Source organism: Hyla sarda, chromosome 3, assembly GCF_029499605.1.
Source record: "Hyla sarda isolate aHylSar1 chromosome 3, aHylSar1.hap1, whole genome shotgun sequence".
Lineage (NCBI taxonomy): Eukaryota > Metazoa > Chordata > Amphibia > Anura > Hylidae > Hyla > Hyla sarda.
In genome coordinates this window covers 19,965,527-19,989,690 of record NC_079191.1, presented here as the reverse complement: position 1 = coordinate 19,989,690, position 24,164 = coordinate 19,965,527, and the positions used below count along the sequence as shown (strand labels likewise).

General features: G+C 46.0%; 1 protein-coding gene across 2 annotated transcripts in view; it reads right to left on the bottom strand.

Annotated features, from left to right (window-relative positions):
• Window positions 1-2,575: 2,575 nt before the first annotated feature.
• Window positions 2,576-24,164, bottom strand: part of BLK (BLK proto-oncogene, Src family tyrosine kinase) — a 90,773-nt gene continuing 69,184 nt past the window's right edge. For both annotated transcript variants that reach the window (XM_056563006.1, XM_056563007.1), the window contains 3 exons: window positions 22,017-22,167; window positions 6,075-6,206; window positions 2,576-3,344 (listed from right to left, as the gene is read on the bottom strand). In XM_056563006.1, coding sequence (XP_056418981.1) covers window positions 3,142-3,344; window positions 6,075-6,206; window positions 22,017-22,167 — 486 coding nt within the window. In that variant the 3' untranslated portion in view covers window positions 2,576-3,141. The remainder of the gene's footprint in view (window positions 3,345-6,074; window positions 6,207-22,016; window positions 22,168-24,164) is intronic.

Below are 24,164 nucleotides of genomic sequence, written 5' to 3'. Positions count from 1 at the left end.
TCAGGGGTACAGTGTGTGGCAGTATTATATTCAGGGGCACAGTATGTATCAGTGTTGTATTAAGGGCACAGTATGTGGCAGTATCATATTAAAGGCACAATATTTGACAGTATTATATTGGGGAGCACAGTATGTGGCAGTATTAAATTCAGGGCACGGTATGTGACGGTTTATATTTAGGGCACGGTATGTGACAGTATTATATTTAGGGTACAGTATGTGACAGCATTATATTCAGGGCACAGTATATGACGGTATTATATTTAGGGTACAGTATGTATCAGTGTTGTATTAAGGGCACAGTATGTGGCAGTATCATATTAAAGGCACAATATTTGACAGTATTATATTGGGGAGCACAGTATGTGGCAGTATTATATTCAGGGGCACAGTGTGTGGCAGTATTATATTCAGGGGCACCGGATGTGGCAGTATTCTATTTATGGGGCACCATTTGTATGTAGATGAAGCATGTGGAAGAAGTTAAGACATAGCAAGAAGTCCTCATGGCAGTCTGGGCCAATTGGAGGAGAAAAGGAGAAAGAACGACTCTGATCAGAGAAGACGTCACCTGTGAGTCTCAGGATGAAAAAAAATTATTGTGCCTCTTACTGTGTCTGATGAGAGTTGTAGTCCCTGTAAAGAGAAGTTGCCTGGGGATAGAGGAGCCCAAGCTGAACATTTGCACCTTACAGAGTCACTTTTCTTTTTCTGCAACGGATAGGGTGCCTCTATCTGTTTAAAAACTACAACACCCAGCATGCCCGGACAGCCTTTGGCTGTCCGGGCATGCTGGGAGTTGTAGTTTTGCAACAGATAGCAGCACCCTGGTTGGGAAACACTGATGTAGAGATTCTTGTGTATGACTTGTGCTTACCTGTTTTAGCTGATGTGGCAGGCATGGGGGTTTTCCACCACTGAAATGATTTCCTAATGCTGCCTGCATTTCACATAAATCCTCTGGATTTGCAATGAGGGTGTGGAGTCTGATCTCTGCACCTGGTCCTCTAGTGTTACCTGGCTAGTTCACATTATGTGCAGTTTTGATGCATCTTCATATTCAACGTGTGTTTTTTTATTGATAAGTGGAGATAGTGATTCGACCAATAATCACAATTTAAGTGTATTATGATGAGGTGAAGTCTTCAGGCCGTGTTCACATGTTGCATTTCTGCTTTATTTTTGACACGTTTATACAGCACTTTGGCTGCATTTTTGCATCGATTCTCCAAGAGGGAGGGATTTGTAAAAAGGTAAGAAAATGTGTCCTACAAATATTTTACTTTATAAACAAAAATGTTCTTAAAAACATTACATATACCACAATGCGATTACTAAAAAAAATATATATAAAAAAATTTAAATTGACTAACATACAGTCCAGCTTTCTGCCTTGTGTCGTTTTCTAGTTTGATACTGTAAATGGCAATAAATTAAACAAACTAACTTCATCTCATCATTTTAGTCTTTAAAGCCTATTTTATGTATAGAACAAATCTACATACAAATCTCTCTCTCCGTAAATATATACTATTACTTATCCTGTACTGATCCTGACTTATATCCTGTATTATACTCCAGAGCTGTACTCACTATTCTGCTGGTGAGGTCACTGTGTACATACATTACATTACTTATCCTGTACTGATCCTGAGTTATATCCTATATTATACTCCAGAGCTTTACTCACTATTCTGCTGGTGAGGTCACTGTGTACATACATTACATTACTTATCCTGTACTGATCCTGAGTTATATCCTGTATTATACTTCAGAGCTGTACTCACTATTCTGCTGGTGATGTCACTGTGTACATACATTACATTACTTATCCTGTACTGATCCTGAGTTATATCCTGTATTATACTCCAGAGCTGTACTCACTATTCTGCTGGTGAGGTCACTGTGTACATACATTACATTACTTATCCTGTACTGATCCTGAGTTATATTCTGTATTATACTCCAGAGCTGTACTCACTATTCTGCTGGTGAGGTCACTGTGTACATACATTACATTACTTATCCTGTACTGATCCTGAGTTATATCCTGTATTATACTCCAGATCTATACTCACTATTCTGCTGGTGGAGTCACTGTGTAAATACATTACATTACTTATCCTATACTGATCCTGAGTTATATCCTGTATTATACTCCAGAGCTGTACTCACTATTCTGCTGGTGGGGTCACTGTGTACATACATTACATTACTTATCCTGTACTGATCCTGAGTTATATCCTGTATTATACTCCAGAGCTGTACTCACTATTCTGCTGGTGAGGTCACTAGTACATACATTACATTACTAAACAAAAACCTGATTGATTCCTCATTTTAAAAAGGCAGTAAAATGGGAGTAAAAACCATAATAACCACAGTGACAGAGCACACCACAAATGGATAAACACATAAGTACAGTCATGAGCAAATGGAAAAAACATAGGCTCTAGGCCAGTGTTTCCCAACCTGTGTGCCTCTAGCTGTTGCAAAACTACAACCCCCAGCATGCCTGGACAGCCTTTGGCTGTCCAGGCATGCTGGGGGTTGTAGTTTTGCAACAGCTGGAGGCACACTGATTGGGAAACACTGCCCTAGATGGTCCAGTGTTCTATATGCCCTGTAAGTATCAGGTATGATTTCTTTAAGATGTAAGCCCTTCTTCATGGAGACAACGGAGTGTAAGGAGCTGCTATTTTTTGGGTGCCAAAAAGTGTATTTAACAGTACCGGGGGTTACAAATGGACTCGCCAAGTCTGTAATCCACCGGACGATGTATGGTGACATAAACGACTACTTTGCCAATGGATGCCAAAAGTTGCTAAGAAACTTGGCGCAACCTACTTCTTCTGGTGAAGGTCCAACACTTGACGTTCCTCATGGTAGTCTATGGGCCCCCCACACTTGTTAGACCATTGGCACCGCCCAATTTCCCCTTGGTAATCTCCTTACATATAAGTTGGTCATGTTGACTATACCTAGTGCCAACCGTATGGTCCAAGGAAAAAAAAATAAAAAATGTATGCAAACATATTAGGTGGGTGGACGTTGGGTAGAGGAGGTCTTCTCCAATCATTCAGTGTCAATGTTTAGGTCCTAGTCCATGGATTGGCCCAATTCCTGGCTCGGCGTGAAATCTCAGGGTTCGTCCTCGTATTGTTTCTCAGTTGCCGTCCCGAAATCTTCTAAGACTGACTGTAGGTACTCGAACGTTGGTCTGTCCTCTGATTTTTCTCTCCAGCATTTCATCATGATCTCGTAGAGTTCTGCGGTGCAGTTCTCAGGGCAGGGCATGCGGTAGCCTTCGTCTAATAGCTGGATCACCTCGGGGTTGGTCATACCTGAAGGAGGAAGCAGGCGTCTCAATTTCATCGGTCTAAATTTATAATAGGAAACTTGTTCTGTTAGGGCTATTTGTATATAATACTAGCTGAGTACCCAGCGTTATCCATTCTTCCTACCTAAACCTTATGGGAGAGGAAAATCCCATCATCGTCCTCATATATGGTTCTCATATCCTGACCTCTTACCCTGTCCTCATATTCCGTCCTCATGTCCTGTCCTCATATCCCGTCCTCATATCTCGTCCTAATATCCCGCTCTCATATCCCGTCTCAATATCTCGTCCTCATTTCTCCTCCTCATATCCCATCCTCATAACTCGTCCTCATATCCCGTCCTCATATACCATCTCAATATCCAGTCATCATTTCTCCTCCTCATATCCCGATCTCATATCCCGACCTCATTTCTCCTCATATGCCGTCCTCATATCTCGTCCTAATATCCCGTCCTCATATCCCATCTCAATATCCCGTCCTCATTTCTCCTCCTCATATCCTGTCCTCATATCTCGTCCTAATATCCCACCCTCATATCCCGTCTCAATAGCTCGTCCTCATTTCTCCTCTTCATATCCCGTCCTCATAACTCGTCCTCATATCCCGTCCTCATATCCCATCTCAATATCCAGTCCTCATTTCTCCTCCTCATATCCCACCTCAATATCCCATCCTCATTTCTTCTTCTCATATCCAGTCCTCATATCTCCTTCTCATATCCCATCATCATATCTCGTCCTAATATCCCGCCCTCATATCCCGTCTCAATATCCAGTCCTCATTTCTCCTCCTCATATCCCGTCCTCATATCCCGTCCTCATATCCCATCTCAATATTTCATCCTCATTTCTCCTCCTCATATCCCGATCTCATATCCCGTCCTCAGTTCTCCTCTTCATATCCCATATCAATATCCTGTCCTCATATCTCGTCCTAATATCCCTTCCTCATATCCCGTCCTCATATCTCGTCCTCATATCCCTTCCTCATATCCCGTCCTCATATCTCGTCCTAATAGCCCTTCCTCATATCCCTTCCTCATATCCCTTCCTCATATCCCGTCCTCACATCCCATCTCAATATCCCATCCTCATTTCTCCTCCTGATATCCCGATCTCATATCCAGACCTCATTTCTCCTACTCATATCCCCTCCTCATATCCCAATCTTATTTCTCCTCATCATATCCCACCCTCTTATCCCAACTTCATATTCTGACCTCTTACCCTGTCCTCATATCCCATTCCCATTTCTCCTCCTCATTTCCCATCCTCACATCTCGCCCTCATATCTCGTCCTCATATACAGGCCTCATATCCCAACCTAATATACTGCCCTAATATTCTGTCCTCATATCACATCCTCATATCCCAACCTCATTCCTGTCCTTATATTCCGTCCTCAAATCTCATCCTCCTGTCTTGACCTCATATCACATCCTCATATCCCCTGCTTATATCCTGACCTCAGATCCAACTGCATATTCTGTCCTTGTCCACACTAACTATTCTCTTCACCTGTCTGTCTGCCAGACAGTCAACAGGATGTTTTAAAGTCCTGGACAATCTTTGCAGCCAAAGAGTAATGTGGTCACGAGATGTACTGGAAGCTTCATAGACTTGCATGGGAAGTCAGAATTTTGAGGGGGTGGGGCGTGATGTCATAAGGGGGCAGAGCTATGACTTCATGAGCTCCCTGCGCCGGCTCCAATGTTCAGAACAGTTTGTTCCAAACGCTGAGCAGCATAGTACCCCTTTAACCATGCCCCTGATGACCTGGCACCTGAGGCTTACAATTATGACAAATCCTAATCTTTATCATGTAGCAGAATTATCTAGCCATGGTTTTGTTACTTTAGGTATCGAGCTGTTATATGGTAACTGTATGTCACTATTATTTGAGCCCTGTGCGTTGGCATTTACTTGGGCATTGTGCAGCACTGCTACTTTATACACAAAAGATTAGATCCGGGGTGTATCAATACTAAAATACCAACACCTTGGGTCTGAAGGATCCTATTTAGTCCCTACCTCCAAAATCTCTATGTTTAAGTTATTCTTTAGTAAAAGTGAATTTGTTTTCCTAAAACTAATTTTAAAAGGTCCTACAGTGTGTACAGTAGTTCAGCGTCTGCAGTACGCCCTTAAAAAAACACTGCTTGGACCTGATTATGAAAAAAACTAATAAAGCCTTCCCAACATGTTTCACAGTATCAACTGCATCATCAGAGATAGTGAGGCTTAAGTTTTACTATCCCTGATGAAGCAAGCTGGTACCATGAAACACGTTGGGGAGACTTATAACTATATCCTAATATATGCTGTTATCATAGTGCAGATAGGTAATATCATTAATATATTTTAAGAGGTTTTTAATTAAATTTAATTTGAATTGTTCCGAACAACACATCATTGGCTCCAGATCAGGTTCAGAAAGTGGTTGTCCTCTGAGGGACCATTAGGGCCCATTCTTATAACGTTGGCCCTCTAAAGGCCCTCTGACACCCAAGTACCCACCCTGCCAATAATTTGACCTGTTTTGGAGTTAGGGGTGGGGGTCATCGAATCAGATGCCATCTCTTACTTTGGTGGACCAAGGGCCTATGTGAATATATGGGGGGGGGGGGGGAAATCTGACAAATTAGACAAATTATCTGATTTTGAAGGCCTCGGTTTGCGGAACCTCACTTTGAGAACAGAGCTATTCAGTAATGAAGACCAGGGAGATTACCTGGATATGGAATTCGACCATATGTCACAATTTCGGTGAGAAGAATTCCAAAAGACCATACATCAGACTTAATGGTGAAGACTCCAAAGTTAATGGCTTCAGGGGCCGTCCACTTGATGGGAAATTTGGTACCTGTGAGTAGAGATTGCATCATATTTTACAATCAAATCTTAATTCTTGTTTTTAAATGTGCAATGGTGTATTTATCTTTTTCTGCCACTTATGAGAAGCAGGTCACATGACCTAGTGGCGTAGCTATAGAGGTCGCAACAGTCACGGCCTGGGAGGCCCAAAGGATCAGGTGTGGGGGTGGTGTAATGAGAGGAGAATGAGGATGGGGTCTGGGGGGCGGTATAACGATGAGGAGACCGAGGATGGGGGGGGAGGGGTCTTGGTGTGATGGGATGTGATGATGTGGAGAATGAGATTATGAGGAGACTGAGGGTGGGTTAGGGGGGATATGGAGTGCGGGGGCGAGGAGACCAAGGATGGGTGGGGGTATGGGAGTATTATTTTCAGGGGTTACAGTGTGTGGCAGTATTATATTCAGGGGGGGTACAGTGTGTGGCAGTATTATATTCAGGGGTACAGTGTGTGGCAGTATTATATTCAGGTGGTAGAGTGTGCGGCAGTATTAGTTTCAGGGGGTACAGTGTGCGGCAGTATTATATTCAGGGGGTACAGTGTGCGGCAGTATTATATTCAGAGGGTACAGTGTGTGGCAGAATTATATTCAGGGGGTACAGTGGGTGGCAGTATTATATTCAGGGGGCACAGAGTGTGTCAGTATTATATTCAGGGGGTACAGTATTTGGCAGAATTATAATGAATATTGTCTTTATACAGAGGATATGGATCTGCTGACAAATTAAGGAACCTTTGATGTCCGGGCATCAGACTGCAGAGAAGATGTGGCTGGGAGACATCCTGGTGCCCGGAACAGATGAAGAAGAGAAGGAAAGACAACAGAGAAGACGTCACTCAGGTCATTATATCATTGTGTATTCTCCTGACCCAATCTGTGGCTCTCCAGCTGTTACAAAACGTCAACTTCCATAATGTCTGATGCTTTCCAGACATGATGGGAGTTGTAGCTTTACAACAGCTGGAGAGCCACTTAAACCAAGGTGATTGGTAGGGTTCCCATCAGTCGGACCGCCACCATAAAAATGGGCTGCTTATTCTAAAATGCCCGGGCCTATTTTTGTTCCCAGTCCGGCCCTTTGTGTAAGTGACTTATATCACTGTGTATTCTCCTGACTGTCCCATCAGTGCTGTAGTCACTGATATCTTTGTGCGACCGAGGCCGAGTAAGGGGGCCATCAGGTATTGGGGAAGCCGGCCTTCAGGGGGTAGGGGGCCAGTAGAATTTTTCGCATCGGGGCCCTGTGGTTTCTAGGTGCGCCCCTGACATGACCTTCAACCCCCCCCAGGCTGCTAGAACCCTCTTGATATTTCTGTGGAAGAAGCCCCTTAGTGCAACCTTATCTCCCCAGGGGGCCGGGCCTAAACAGTCTTGTCAGTTATATTCTGCCTTGGTCCAATGATCTATTTTGGGCAGAATGGACATGGCTTAAAGGGGTACTCCGGCCCTAACACATCTTATCCCCTATCCAAAGGACAAGGGATAAGATGTCTGACCGTGGGGGTCCCGCCGCTGGGGACCCCCGCAATTTTGCATTCAGCACCCACCTCTTTGAGCTGCACGCCACGCTGGCAGCGTGGCGTGCAGCTCAAATAGGTGGGTGCTGAATTGCGGGGGTCCCCAGCAGCGGCACCCCCGCAGTCAGACATCTTATCCCTTGTCCTTTGGACAGGGGATAAGATGTCTTAGGGCCGGAGTACTTCTTTAATTGTCCCTAAATATTTTAACTGAAATGTCTTAGGTTATGCAAAGATTTTCCCAATTGTTATCCCAATTGGCAGCGCGGCGTGCGACTCAAAGAGGCGGGTGCCGAATGCAAGATTGCGGGGGTCCCCCGCGGTCAGACATCTTATCCCCTATCCTTTGGATAGGGGATTAGATGTCTTAGGGACGGAATACCCCTTTAATTGTCCCTATATATTTTAACTGAAATGTTTTAGGTTATGCAAAGATTTTCCCAATTGTTATCCCAATCCTAAAAGATTTGAATAAAAACTTTTTTTTTTAAATCATGTCCATTCTCCCTCAAAAAAACAGCAACGCCCCTTTATAAGGCAAGTTGGCATGAACTCCACCTGTGGTGCCCGTAAATGGATTTACGTAAATAATCATTAAGAATCGGATTTCTCTTCCCCAGGTTCCAGTGAACCAAATATTGAGCTCTGCTTCATGATCTCAGCGTGTCCACCGCTCGGCACATGTGAAAGTAGAACCGATCGTCAAACCGTCAGTATCAGAATGACACGAAGAATCTCCTACTTCTGCTTTTATCCGCACAAACAACAACCAAACATCACCAGGACTTCTTCTTTCCACCTCTAACAGGGAACACATAAAGATGGGCTACTTTAAAGGGCTACATTTTTTTTTTTAAATCAACTGGTGCCAGAAAGTTAAACAGATTTGTAAATTACTTGTATTTAAAAATCTTAATCCGTCCAGTACTTATCAGCTGCTGTATGAACCAGAGGAAGTTGTGTAGTTCTTTTTTGTCTGACCACAGTGCTCTCTGCTGACACCTCTGTCCATGTCAGGAACTGTCCAGAGCAGGAGAGGTTTGCTATGGGCATTTGCTCCTACTCTGGACAGTTCCTTAAACAGACAGAGGTGTCAGCAGAGAGCACTGTGGTCAAACAGAAAAGAAATCCAAAACGAAAAGAACTTCCTCTGGAGCATACAGCAGCTGATGAATACTGGAAGGTTTAAGATTTTTAAATAAGAGTAATTTATGAATCTGTTTAACGTTCTGGCACCAGTTGATTTAAAAATAATAATAATAATTTCACCGGAGTACCCCCTTTAAATACCAGTGAAAATATCAGGCTGTGATACTGCATGAGACTCAAGAGCTTACAACCTAAAGAAGAAGATTAAAGTGGCAGCACGAGAGAAATCCGGGGAAAAAATATTCTAGAGTACAGGGGCAGCACGAGAGAAATCCGGGGGGAAAAATATTCTAGAGTACAGGGGCAGCAAAAGAGAAATCCAGGGGGAAAACATTCTAGAGTATAGGGGCAGCACAAGAGAAATCCAGGGAAACAATATGCTAGAGTACAGGGGCAGCACGAGAGAAATCCGGGGGGAAAATATTCTAGAGTATAGGGGCAGCACGAGAGAAATCCAGGGAAAAATATTCTAGAGTACAGGGGCAGCACGAGAGAAATACAGAGGGGAAAAATATTCTAGAGTACAGGGGCAGCACGAGAGAAATCCAGGGGGGGGAAATTATTCTAGAGTACAGAGGCAGCACGAGAGAAATCCAGGGGGGGGGAAATTATTCTAGAGTACAGGGGCAGCAAAAGAGAAATACAGGGGGAAAATATTCTAGAGTACAGGGGCAGCACGAGAGAAATCCAGGGGGAAAATATTCTAGAGTACAGAGGCAGCACGAGAGAAATCCAGGGAAACAATATTCTAGAGTACAGGGGCAGCACGGGAGAAATCCGGGGGGAAAATATTCTAGAGTACAGGGGCAGCACGAGAGAAATCCAGAGGAAAATTATTCTAGAGTACAGGGGCAGCACGAGAGAAATCCAGGGGAAAAATATTCTAGAGTACAGGGGCAGCACGAGAGAAATCCAGGGGGGGGAAATTATTCTAGAGTAGAGGGGCAGCACGAGAGAAATCCAGGGGAAAAATATTATAGAGTACAGGGGCAGCACGAGAGAAATCCGGGAAAAAAATATTCTAGAGTACAGGGGCAGCACGAAAGAAATCAAGGGGAAAAATATTCTACAGTAATTTATGAATCTGTTTAACGTTCTGGCACCAGTTGATTTAAAAATAATAATAATAATTTCACCGGAGTACCCCTTTAAATACCAGTGAAAATATCAGGCTGTGATACTGCATGAGACTCAAGAGCTTACAACCTAAAGAAGAAGATTAAAGTGGCAGCACGAGAGAAATCCGGGGAAAAAATATTCTAGAGTACAGGGGCAGCACGAGAGAAATCCGGGGGGAAAAATATTCTAGAGTACAGGGGCAGCAAAAGAGAAATCCAGGGGGAAAACATTCTAGAGTATAGGGGCAGCACAAGAGAAATCCAGGGAAACAATATGCTAGAGTACAGGGGCAGCACGAGAGAAATCCGGGGGGAAAATATTCTAGAGTACAGGGGCAGCACGAGAGAAATCCAGGGGGAAAATATTCTAGAGTATAGGGGTAGCACGAGAGAAATCCAGGGGGGGGAAATTATTCTAGAGTACAGAGGCAGCACGAGAGAAATCCAGGGGGGGGAAATTATTCTAGAGTACAGGGGCAGCACGAGAGAAATCCAGGGGGAAAATATTCTAGAGTACAGAGGCAGCACGAGAGAAATCCAGGGAAACAATATTCTAGAGTACAGGGGCAGCACGGGAGAAATCCGGGGGGAAAATATTCTAGAGTACAGGGGCAGCACGAGAGAAATCCAGAGGAAAATTATTCTAGAGTACAGGGGCAGCACGAGAGAAATCCAGGGGAAAAATATTCTAGAGTACAGGGGCAGCACGAGAGAAATCCAGGGGGGGGAAATTATTCTAGAGTAGAGGGGCAGCACGAGAGAAATCCAGGGGAAAAATATTATAGAGTACAGGGGCAGCACGAGAGAAATCCGGGAAAAAAATATTCTAGAGTACAGGGGCAGCACAAAAGAAATCAAGGGGAAAAATATTCTACAGTACAGGGGCAGCACGAGAGAAATCCAGGGGGGGGGGGGATATTCTAGAATATAGGGGCAGCACGAGAGAAATCCAGGGGAAAAAATATTCTGGAGTACAGGGGCAGCATGAGAGAAATCCTGGGGAAAAATTATTCTAGAGTACAGGGGCAGCACAAGAGAAATCCAGGGGAAAAACTATTCTAGAGTAGAGGGGCAGCACGAGAGAGATCCTGGGGGGAAAATATTCTAGAGTACAGGGGCAGCACGAGAGAAATCCAGGGGAAAAACTATTCTAGAGTACAGGGGCAGCACAAGAGAAATCCAGGGGGGAAAAATATTCTAGAGTATAGGGGCAGCACAAGAGAAATCCAGGGGGGAAAAATATTCTAGAGTATAGGGGCAGCACAAGAGAAATCCGGGGAAAATTATTCTAGAGTACAGGGGCAGCACAAGAGAAATCCGGGGGGAAAATATTCTAGCGTATAGGGCAGCACGAGAGAAATCCCGGCAAAAATTATTCTAGAGTACAGGGGCAGCACGAGAGAAATCCTGTGGGGGAAATATTCTAGAGTACAAGGGCAGCACCAGAGAAATCCAGGGGGGAAAATATTCTAGAGTATAGGGGCAGCACGAGAGAAATCCGGGGAAAAATATTCTAGAGTATAGGGGCAGCACGAGAGAAATCCAGGGGGGAAAAATATTCGAGGGTATAGGGGCAGCACAAGAGAAATCCGGGGGAAAAATATTATAGAGTATAGGGGCAGCACGAGAGAAATCCGGGGAAAAATTATTCTAGAGTACAGGGGCAGCACGAGAGAAATCCGGGGAAAAAATATTCTAGAGTATAGGGCAGCACGAGAGAAATCCGGGAAAAAAATATTCTAGAGTACAGGGGCAGCACGAAAGAAATCAAGGGGAAAAATATTCTACAGTACAGGGGCAGCACGAGAGAAATCCAGGGGGGGGGGGATATTCTAGAATATAGGGGCAGCACGAGAGAAATCCAGGGGAAAAAATATTCTGGAGTACAGGGGCAGCATGAGAGAAATCCTGGGGAAAAATTATTCTAGAGTACAGGGGCAGCACAAGAGAAATCCAGGGGAAAAACTATTCTAGAGTAGAGGGGCAACACGAGAGAGATCCTGGGGGGAAAATATTCTAGAGTACAGGGGCAGCACGAGAGAAATCCAGGGGAAAAACTATTCTAGAGTACAGGGGCAGCACAAGAGAAATCCAGGGGGGAAAAATATTCTAGAGTATAGGGGCAGCACAAGAGAAATCCAGGGGGGAAAAATATTCTAGAGTATAGGGGCAGCACAAGAGAAATCCGGGGAAAATTATTCTAGAGTACAGGGGCAGCACAAGAGAAATCCGGGGGGAAAATATTCTAGCGTATAGGGGCAGCACGAGAGAAATCCCGGCAAAAATTATTCTAGAGTACAGGGGCAGCACGAGAGAAATCCTGTGGGGGAAATATTCTAGAGTACAAGGGCAGCACCAGAGAAATCCAGGGGGGAAAATATTCTAGAGTATAGGGGCAGCACGAGAGAAATCCGGGGAAAAATATTCTAGAGTATAGGGGCAGCACGAGAGAAATCCAGGGGGGAAAAATATTCTAGGGTATAGGGGCAGCACAAGAGAAATCCGGGGGAAAAATATTATAGAGTATAGGGGCAGCACGAGAGAAATCCGGGGAAAAATTATTCTAGAGTACAGGGGCAGCACGAGAGAAATCCGGGGAAAAAATATTCTAGAGTATAGGGCAGCACGAGAGAAATCCGGGGATAATTTATTCTAGAGTACAGGGGCAGCACGAGAGAAATCCAGGGGGGGGAAATTATTCTAGAGTACAGAGGCAGCACGAGAGAAATCCAGGGGGGGGAAATTATTCTAGAGTACAGGGGCAGCAAAAGAGAAATCCAGGGGGAAAATATTCTAGAGTACAGGGGCAGCACGAGAGAAATCCAGGGGGAAAATATTCTAGAGTACAGAGGCAGCACGAGAGAAATCCAGGGAAACAATATTCTAGAGTACAGGGGCAGCACGGGAGAAATCCGGGGGGAAAATATTCTAGAGTACAGGGGCAGCACGAGAGAAATCCAGAGGAAAATTATTCTAGAGTACAGGGGCAGCACGAGAGAAATCCAGGGGAAAAATATTCTAGAGTACAGGGGCAGCACGAGAGAAATCCAGGGGGGGGAAATTATTCTAGAGTAGAGGGGCAGCACGAGAGAAATCCAGGGGAAAAATATTATAGAGTACAGGGGCAGCACGAGAGAAATCCGGGAAAAAAATATTCTAGAGTACAGGGGCAGCACGAAAGAAATCAAGGGGAAAAATATTCTACAGTACAGGGGCAGCACGAGAGAAATCCAGGGGGGGGGGGGATATTCTAGAATATAGGGGCAGCACGAGAGAAATCCAGGGGAAAAAATATTCTGGAGTACAGGGGCAGCATGAGAGAAATCCTGGGGAAAAATTATTCTAGAGTACAGGGGCAGCACAAGAGAAATCCAGGGGAAAAACTATTCTAGAGTAGAGGGGCAGCACGAGAGAGATCCTGGGGGGAAAATATTCTAGAGTACAGGGGCAGCACGAGAGAAATCCAGGGGAAAAACTATTCTAGAGTACAGGGGCAGCACAAGAGAAATCCAGGGGGGAAAAATATTCTAGAGTATAGGGGCAGCACAAGAGAAATCCAGGGGGGAAAAATATTCTAGAGTATAGGGGCAGCACAAGAGAAATCCGGGGAAAATTATTCTAGAGTACAGGGGCAGCACAAGAGAAATCCGGGGGGAAAATATTCTAGCGTATAGGGGCAGCACGAGAGAAATCCCGGCAAAAATTATTCTAGAGTACAGGGGCAGCACGAGAGAAATCCTGTGGGGGAAATATTCTAGAGTACAAGGGCAGCACCAGAGAAATCCAGGGGGGAAAATATTCTAGAGTATAGGGGCAGCACGAGAGAAATCCAGGGGGGAAAAATATTCGAGGGTATAGGGGCAGCACAAGAGAAATCCGGGGGAAAAATATTCTAGAGTACAGGGGCAGCACGAGAGAAATCCGGGGAAAAAATATTCTAGAGTATAGGGCAGCACGAGAGAAATCCGGGAAAAAAATATTCTAGAGTACAGGGGCAACACGAAAGAAATCAAGGGGAAAAATATTCTACAGTACAGGGGCAGCACGAGAGAAATCCAGGGGGGGGGGGATATTCTAGAATATAGGGGCAGCACGAGAGAAATCCAGGGGAAAAAATATTCTGGAGTACAGGGGCAGCATGAGAGAAATCCTGGGGAAAAATTATTCTAGAGTACAGGGGCAGCACAAGAGAAATCCAGGGGAAAAACTATTCTAGAGTAGAGGGGCAGCATGAGAGAGATCCTGGGGGGAAAATATTCTAGAGTACAGGGGCAGCACGAGAGAAATCCAGGGGAAAAACTATTCTAGAGTACAGGGGCAGCACAAGAGAAATCCAGGGGGGAAAAATATTCTAGAGTATAGGGGCAGCACGAGAGAAATCCAGGGGGGGGGGAATATTCTAGTGTATAGGGGCAGCACGAGAGAAATCCGGGGGGAAAATATTCTAGAGTATAGGGGCAGCACAAGAGAAATCCAGGGGGGAAAAATATTCTAGAGTATAGGGGCAGCACAAGAGAAATCCGGGGAAAATTATTCTAGAGTACAGGGGCAGCACAAGAGAAATCCAGGGGAAAAATATTCTAGCGTATAGGGGCAGCACGAGAGAAATCCCGGCAAAAATTATTCTAGAGTACAGGGGCAGCACGAGAGAAATCCTGTGGGGGAAATATTCTAGAGTACAAGGGCAGCACCAGAGAAATCCAGGGGGGAAAATATTCTAGAGTATAGGGGCAGCACGAGAGAAATCCGGGGAAAAATATTCTAGAGTATAGGGGCAGCACGAGAGAAATCCAGGGGGGAAAAATATTCTAGGGTATAGGGGCAGCACAAGAGAAATCCGGGGGAAAAATATTATAGAGTATAGGGGCAGCACGAGAGAAATCCGGGGAAAAATTATTCTAGAGTACAGGGGCAGCACGAGAGAAATCCGGGGAAAAAATATTCTAGAGTATAGGGCAGCACGAGAGAAATCCGGGGATAATTTATTCTAGAGTACAGGGGCAGCACGAGAGAAATCCTGGGGAAAAAATATTCTAGAGTACAGGGGCAGCACGAGAGAAATCCTGGGGAAAAATTATTCTAGAGTACAGGGGCAGCACGAGAGAAATCCGGGGGGGGGGGGGGGGGGGATATTCTAGAGTATAGGGGCAGCAGAAGAGAAATCCGGGGAAAAATAATTCTAGAGTACAGGGGCAGCACAAGAGAAATCCAGGGGGAAAAATATTCTAGAGTACAGGGGCAGCACGAGAGAAATCCAGAGGAAAAATTTTTCTAGAGTACAGGGGCAGCACAAGTTAAATCCAGGGGAAAAAATATTCTAGAGTACAGGGGCAGCACAAGAGAAATCCAGGGGAAAAAATATTCTAGAGTACAGGGGCAGCACAAGAGAAATCCAGGGGAAAAAATATTCTAGAGTACAGGGGCAGCACGAGAGAAATCCGGAGGTGGGGGGGGAAATATTTTAGAGTACAGGGGCAGCACGACAGAAATCCGGGGGTGGGGGGGGAAATATTCTAGAGTACAGGGGCAGCACGAGAGAAATCCAGGGGGGAAAAATATTCTAGAGTATAGGGGCAGCACAAGAGAAATCCGGGGAAAAAATATTCTAGAGTATAGGGGCAGCACGAGAGAAATCCAGGGGGGAAAAATATTCTAGAGTACAGGGGCAGCACAAGAGAAATCCAGAGGAAATTTTTTTCTAGAGTACAGGGGCAGCACAAGAGAAATCCAGGGGGGAAAAATATTCTAGAGTACAGGGGCAGCACAAGAGAAATCCAGAGGAAATTTTTTTCTAGAGTACAGGGGCAGCACAAGAGAAATCCAGGGGAAAAAATATTCTAGAGTACAGGGGCAGCACGAGAGAAATCCGGGGGTGGGGGGGGAAATATTCTAGAGTACAGGGGCAGCATGACAGAAATCCGTGGGTGGGGGGGAAATATTCTAGAGTACAGGGGCAGCACGAGAGAAATCCAGGGGGGAAAAATATTCTAGAGTATAGGGGCAGCACAAGAGAAATCCGGGGAAAAATTATTCTAGAGTATAGGGGCAGCACGAGAGAAATCCGGGGAAAAAATATTCTAGAGTACAGGGGCAGCACAAGAGAAATCCGGGGAAAAAATATTCTAGAGTACAGGGGCAGCACGAGAGAAATCCGGGGAAAAAATATTCTAGAGTATAGGGGCAGCATGAGAGAAATCCGGGGAAAAAATATTCTAGAGTACAGGGGCAGCACGAGAGAAATCCAGAGGAAATTTTTTTCTAGAGTACAGGGGCAGCACGAGAGAAATCCAGGGGAAAAAAATATTCTAGAGTACAGGGGCAGCACGAGAGAAATCCTGGGGGGGAAATATTCTAGAGTATAGGGGCAGCACGAGAGAAATCCAGGGGGAAAACTATTCTAGAGTACAGGGGCAGCACCAGAGAAATCCAGGGGGGAAAAATATTTTAGAGTATAGGGGCAGCACGAGAGAAATCCAGGGGGGAAAAATATTCTAGAGTATAGGGGCAGCACGAGAGAAATCCGGGGAAAAAATATTCTAGAGTATAGGGGCAGCACGAGAGAAATCCAGGGGGGAAAAATATTCTAGAGTATAGGGGCAGCACGAGAGAAATCCAGGGAAAAATTATTCTAGAGTACAGGGGCAGCACGAGAGAAATCCGAGGGGGGGGGGGGATATTCTAGAGTACAGGGGCAGCACGAGAGAAATCCAGGGGGGAAAAATATTCTAGAGTATAGGGGCAGCACAAGAGAAATCCGGCGAAAAAATATTCTAGAGTATAGGGGCAGCACGAGAGAAATCCGGGGAAAAAATATTCTAGAGTATAGGGGCAGCACAAGAGAAATCCGGGGAAAAAATATTCTAGAGTACAGGGGCAGCACGAGAGAAATCCAGGGGAAAAAATATTCTAGAGTACAGGGGCAGCACGAGAGAAATCCAGAGGAAAATTTTTTCTAGAGTACAGGGGCAGCACGAGAGAAATCCAGGGGAAAAAATATTCTAGCGTATAGGGGCAGCACGAGAGAAATCCTGGGGAAAAAATATTCTAGAGTACAGGGGCAGCACGAGAGAAATCCAGGGGAAAAATAATTCTAGAGTATAGGGGCAGCACGAGAGAAATCCTGGGGAAAAATAATTCTAGAGTACTGGGGCAGCACGAGAGAAATCCTGGGGGGAAAATATTCTAGAGTACAGGGGCAGCACGAGAGAAATCCAGGGCAAAAAATATATTCTATGGTATAGGGGCAGCACGAGAGAAATCCAGGGGGGGGGGGGGGGATATTCTAGAGTACAGGTACAGCACGAGAAAAATCCAGGGGGGGGGGTGGAAATATTCTAGAGTAAAGGGGCAGCACGAGAGAAATCCAGGGGGGGTGGAAATATTCTAGAGTACAGGGGCAGCACAAGAGAAATCCAGGGGGGGGATAAATCTAGAGAACAGGGGCAGCACGAGAGAAATCCCGGGGAAAAATATTCTAGAGTATAGGGGCAGCACGAGAGAAATCCAGGGCAACAAAAATATTCTAGAGCAGTGGTTCTTATCCTGGGTTCGATCTAACCCCAGAGGTTTGGTGAGTCAGTCTCGGGGGTTTCGGCGGGGGAGGCCCGCCGGGTGTTTTTGCCTCGGCACATCCCTGATGCTTTTACTTTAAAAAACGAGGGGACTGCCGGGAGCTAGCGCACGCAGGAGCGTCACTCCCGTCCCATGCGTGCGCCCATGGCAACGGAGCGCGGAGGAGTGGAGAAGAAGCAAGAAGGACGCGCGCTGGCAGTTGGTAAGTGTTTACCAGTGGCGCGTCAGCTTCAGTGTTCTGACCAGTGATCCTTTGGTCCTGCTATGGCCGGACCCGAGGAGCGGTGGTCGGAACACTGAAGTGGGGCAGTACACAGGTATGTCTTTGAGGGAACATACTGCACCTAATGTGGGGGAACACTGCCAACCTAATGTGGGGGAACACTGCCTGCCTAATGTGGGGGAACATTCTGCCAACGTAATGTGGGGGAACATACTGCCAGCCTAATGTGGGGGAACACTGCCAACCTAATGTGGGGGAACAGTGTCTGCCTAATGTGGGGGGAACACTGCCTGCCTAATGTGGGGGAACACTGCCTGCCTAATGTGGGGGAACACTGCCAGCCTAATGTGGGGGAACACTGCCAACCTTATGTGGGGGAACACTGCATGCCTAATGTGGGGGAACACTGCCTGCCTAATGTGGAGGAGCACTGCCTGCCTAATGTGGGGGAGCACTGCCTGCCTAATGTGGGGGAGCACTGCCTGCCTAATGTGGGGAACTCTGCCTGCCTAATGTGGGGGAACACTGCCTGCCTAATGTGGGAGAACACTGCCTGCCTAATGTGGGAGAACACTGCCTGCCTAATGTGGGAGAACACTGCCTGCCTAATGTGGGGGTACACTGCCTGCCTAATGTGGGGGTACACTGCCTGCCTAATGTGGGGGAACACTGCCTGCCTAATGTGGGGAAGACTGCCTTCCTAATGTGGGGGAACACTGCCTGCCTAATGTGGGGAGAACACTGCCTGCCTAATGTGGGGGAACACTGCCTGCCTAATGTGGGGAGAACACTGCCTGCCTAATGTGGGTGAACACTGCCTGCCTAATGTGGGGGAACACTGCCTACCTAATGTGGGGGAACACTGCCAGCCTAATGTGGGAGAATACTGCCTGCCTAATGTGGGGGAACACTGCCTGCCTAATGTGGGGGAACACTGCCTGCCTAATGTGGGGAACACTGCCTGCCTAATGTGGGAGAATACTGCCTGCCTAATGTGGGAGAATACTGCCTGCCTAATGTGGGGGAACATTGCCTGCCTAATGTGGGAGAATACTGCCTGCCTAATGTGGAGGAACACTGCCTGCCTAATGTGGGAGAATACTGCCTGCCTAATGTGGGGGAACACTGCCAGCCTAATGTGGGAGAATACTGCCTGCCTAATGTGGAGGAACACTGTCTGCCTAATGTGGGAGAATACTGCCTGCCTAATGTGGGAGAATACTGCCTGCCTAATGTGGAGGAACACTGCCTGCCTAATGTGGGGGAACACGGAGAACACTGCCTTCCTAATGTGGGGGAACACTGCCATTGTTGTGAAAATGACATGAGAGTGGCACTTGCCAAGGTAAAGTTGCGCATTTCTGAACTGGTCTCTGAAAGACAACAGCAGAAGTCACTGATTTGCAGTAAATATTCAATATGTTTATTTTTGTGTGAAAATCATCTTTTCATGGTTTTGTTCTTTGTTCTTAATGGTTTTGTTCTTTTTGTGCACCTATGTATAAATATATACTTAAATATATACCTCCTATGTATAAATATATACTTAAATATATACCTCCTATGTATAAATATATACTTAAATATATACCTCCTATGTATAAATATATACTTAAATATATACCTCCTATGTATAAATATATACGTAAATATATACCTCTTATGTTTTGAATTTGAAAAAATCATATTTTGTTTTTCCAATTAAGAGGGGTTCGGTGAATGCGCATATGAAACTGCTGGGGTTCAGCACCTCCAACAAGGTTAAGAACCACTGGTCTAGAGTACAGGGGCACTACGAGAGAAATCCAGGGGGAAAAATATTCTAGAGTATAGGGGCAGCAAAAGAGAAATCCTGTGCAACAATAATCATTCTAGAGTATGGGTGCAGCACAGGTTAAGGGATTGAGATGATTTTTGCTAAGACTTCTCTTAGACATGACATGAGGATCTATCTTAAAGGGGTATTCCAGGAAAAAACTTGTTTTATATATCAACTGGCTCAAGAAAATTAAACAGATTTGTAAATTACTTCTATTAAAAAAAAATCTTAATCCTTTCAATAATTATCAGCTGCTGAAGTTGAGTTGTTCTTATCTGTCTGGCAACAGTGCTCTCTTCTGACATCTCTGTCTGTCTCGGAACTGCACAGAGTAGAAAAGGTTTGCTATGGGGATTTGCTTCTAAACTGGGCGGTTCCCGAGACACGTGTCATCAGAGAGCACTTAGACAGAAAAGAACAACTCAACTTCAGCAGCTCCACTACTCATTAGCGAACTCGGGCTCATGCTGAAGATGAAAGCCATGGGCACGTTCTTCCATATTTGGTGGACCTACCCGTTGGTTCAAAGTTGGTGGAGCAACATCTTCCAGTTATGTAACTCAGACATCTATCCCCTGTAAACCAGACATTGCCCTTCTATCCATCTCTACATCCTCGTCATAGACTACATAGCCCCGCCCCCTCATCACGCCCCACCCCGCCCCCTCAATGCAAGTATATGGGAGGGGGCGTGACGGCTGTCACGCCCCCTCCCATAGACTTGCATTGAGGGGGTGGGGCATGACATCATGAGGGGGCGGGGCTATGATGTCACGAGCTCCTGGCGCCGGCTCCAGCGTTCGGAACAGTTTGTTCCAAAGGCTGAGCAGCGGAGTACCCCTTTAATGTTTTTTGTTATTATTTATTCTTGATGTTCTTTCCTCCCCTTCCCCTCCTTTTCCTCCCCACCCTCAACCCCTCCTCCCCCATTGGTTCACTAGCTACAGCTATATTGCCAGTCTAGCAGTATCCATTGGTAATGTAGCTACAGGTCGATTTTATGCTCTTCAACTAAATAGTACCTGTCTTTGCCTGTATCTGGACACTCTATATATTATAGTCTATAATACGACCAGTTTATTTGTTGTTTATATGTTATCTACATAAAATTCTATAAAATATAAATAAAATAATATAATCACAATTTTATTGTTTTATTTTAGCCCTTGGAGTACCGTGACTAAGAATCCATAAGGACTGGAAACGCGTAAGTGGATTCCCTTTCTGATATTGTTCCAGTTTTATTCTTTTGTACTCTTTTTTTTTTTACTAAAATAAAATTGTAAATTTTTGTAAGCTGATGCTGAACCTCTATTTCATTACTTCATGTATCCTGGATTGCGGAGGGCTCGTACTGGATTGTGGAGCGCCTGAACCCGATTGGCCCGTACACGCACTGAAGCAGTCACAGGTATTAGAGCAAGACGCAACTGGCACAGTGGGCAATCTGATTTGTCTATGAGGATGTCCATCATGGCCTAGCAACAGTCAATAGAATCAGCAGCAATACCCTCTGGGTAATGGTGACATCCCCAGCCCTGGCCCAATGGAAACATGATTCCATTGGATAGGCTCTTGTTAAACACACCTTCTGTGACATCACAAACAGACTTTTATAAGCTAAACACCCATGGTGTCTCCATCCTTGACAAAGCCGGTGATCTGGCAAAACATCGGGGAAGTTTACAGTGTGTTATATAGTTAGTATGGATAAAAAACGACACATGTCCGTCAAGTTCAGCCAAGGAGGTGAGGGGAAGGGGTGGATGTGATTCTATATTTCTGTTTTAATGTTAACCGGGATAACCGGGACATCCCTGTGTCCTGAAAGGTCTTTTTGGGACACAGGGATGTCCTGGTCAGTCTGTCGCAGGCCTGCGGCCACTTTGAACAATGGAGGCTGCTGGAAGGCAGGGCACGGAGGCACGTCACTGGCATGCAAGACAGAAGGAATGGAAGAGGTAGACGAGCAGTAATTGTTCAACACGCCACCTCCGGTGCTTCAACCACTGTTCCTCTGATCTGGGGCCCTATAGGCCCCAGACTGGAGGAACAGTGGTAGGAGTACCAAAGCAAGGCAGTGCACAGGCATATTGCCTGTGGGCACAGAGGGCATCTACAACTATATATGGGAGCATAAAGGGGTCTATTGCTATAAATGGGACCACAGAGGGGAGCTTTAGCTATAAATGGGGGCACAGGGGGCCTACAACTATATATGGGGAAACAGGGGGCCTACAACTATAAATGGGGCAAAGAGGGGGCCTACAGCTATGTATGAGGGCACATAGGGGCCTACAACTATATATGGGGGCACAGAATGGCCCTAAAAGACCTTGGGCTGTGGTAAGGGATCCCAAAAATTTCTGACAGCAGCCCTGGTAAGATCTGTCACTCACCCTCCTTAGCTATGTATTCCGTATCGATGATTCTCGCCAGTCCAAAATCTCCTATTTTACAGCACAGAATGTCATTCACCAAGACGTTGGCAGCTCTCAGGTCTCTGTGGATATAATTCTTCTTTTCAATGTACGCCATGCCCTCCGCCACCTGAAATCACAGCAAATGCCATCAGTGTGAATTGGGTAATATTGGTGTTTCTTGCTCAGTGTTGGTGTGGATTCTGATCCAACCTACCATGCTGGGTCAATCAGAACCACAGCCAGTTAAGAAGTGAGTGATCAGGAGCAACAGGACCAATGAGATCCCTACTCTGTACTGACTAGGAGCACCAACACCAATGGCAACCATACTGTATACTGACCAGGAGCTCCAAATCCAGTGGGAACCCTACTTTGTACTGACCAGGAGCATAATGCCAAGTGAGAACCCTACTCTGTACTGACCAGGAGCATAATACCCAGTGAGAACCCTACTCTGTACTGATCAGGAGCTCCAAATCCAGTGGGAACCCTACTTTGTACTGACCAGGAGCATAATGCCCAGTGAGAACCCTACTCTGTACTGACCAGGAGCATAATGCCCAGTGAGAACCCTACTCTGTACTGACCAGGAGCATAATGCCCAGTGAGAACCCTACTCTGTACTGACCAGGAGCATAATGCCCAGTGAGAACCCTACTCTGTACTGACCAAGAGCATAATGCCCAGTGAGAACCCTACTCTGTACTGACCAGGAGCATAATGCCCAGTGAGAACCCTACTTTGTACTGACCAGGAGCATAATTCCCAGTGAGAATCCTACTCTGTACTGACCTGGAGCATAATGCCCAGTGAGAACCCTACTCTGTACTGACCAGGAGCATAATGCACAGTGAGAACCCTACTCTGTACTGACCAGGAGCATAATGCCCAGTGAGAACCCTACTCTGTACTGACCAGGAGCATAATGCCCAGTGAGAACCCTACTCTGTACTGACCAGGAGCATAATGCACAGTGAGAACCCTACTCTGTACTGACCAGGAGCATAATGCCCAGTGAGAACCCTACTCTGTACTGACCAAGAGCATAATGCCCAGTGAGAACCCTACTCTGTACTGACCAAGAGCATAATGCCCAGTGAGAACCCTACTCTGTACTTACTAGAAGCACCGTCACCAATAAGAACCCTACTTTGTACTGAGCAGGAGCTCCACGACCAATGGAAACCCTACTCTTTACTGACCAGGAGCACCAAGGCCAATGGGAACCCTACTCTGTGTTAACCAAACGCTCTAAGACCAAAGGGAACTCTATTCTGTACTCACCAGAAGAAACAGGAACAATTAGATCCCTACTCTGTTCTGACCAAGAGCAACAGGACCAACAGGAATTCTACTATTTACTGACCAGGAGCCCCAACACCAATGGGAACCCTTCTATCTACTGACAGGAGCTCTAAGACAAGTGGAAACCCATATTAACCAATGGATTACTATTCATTCCTAGAAGGCCTGGTTAAGCATTTACCATAGCTCATAAAAATATTTCTCTGGAGCAGCCTGCTTGTTGATGGTTTTTTGCTACCAATAGGAGACGTTTTTTTTTTTTTACCCTGCACAGAGTAGAACCATGCTGAAAATCTTTTTAGGCTGGGTTCACACTATGAGTTGCCGATACAGTCACCGGATCCGGCTGGGGGAGAGAAAACGCCACGTTCCCGTATCCCGTCAGATAGTGATTCCAGTCGGCTCATTTTTGCCCCATATCCGGTTTTGTGACTGGACCTAAAACCGTGATATGCCGCTTGTCACGCCGAGCGCTCTGGGTCCCGCTGCTTCCCCGGAGCGCTTGCGGCATGCTCCTGTATGCAGCGCTCCGGTCGGCACCGCTGACTGCGAGCGCTGCTTCCATGTTCCCGGAGGGGACGCGATCCGAGGTGCGGGACGAGCCCGCTCTCGGATCGCGCCCCGTGTCTCTCACCTGCCCCGTCCTCCTGCTGAGTCCCGGCGCGCGCTGCCCCGCTCTCTAGGGCGCGCGCGCGCCGGGTCTCTCAGATTTAAAGGGCCAGTGCACCATTAATTGGTGCCTGGCCCAATTGGTTCCCTACACTATATAAACCCACTTCCCCTTCCTGTCCCTGCTGGATCTTGTTGCCTTGTGCCCTG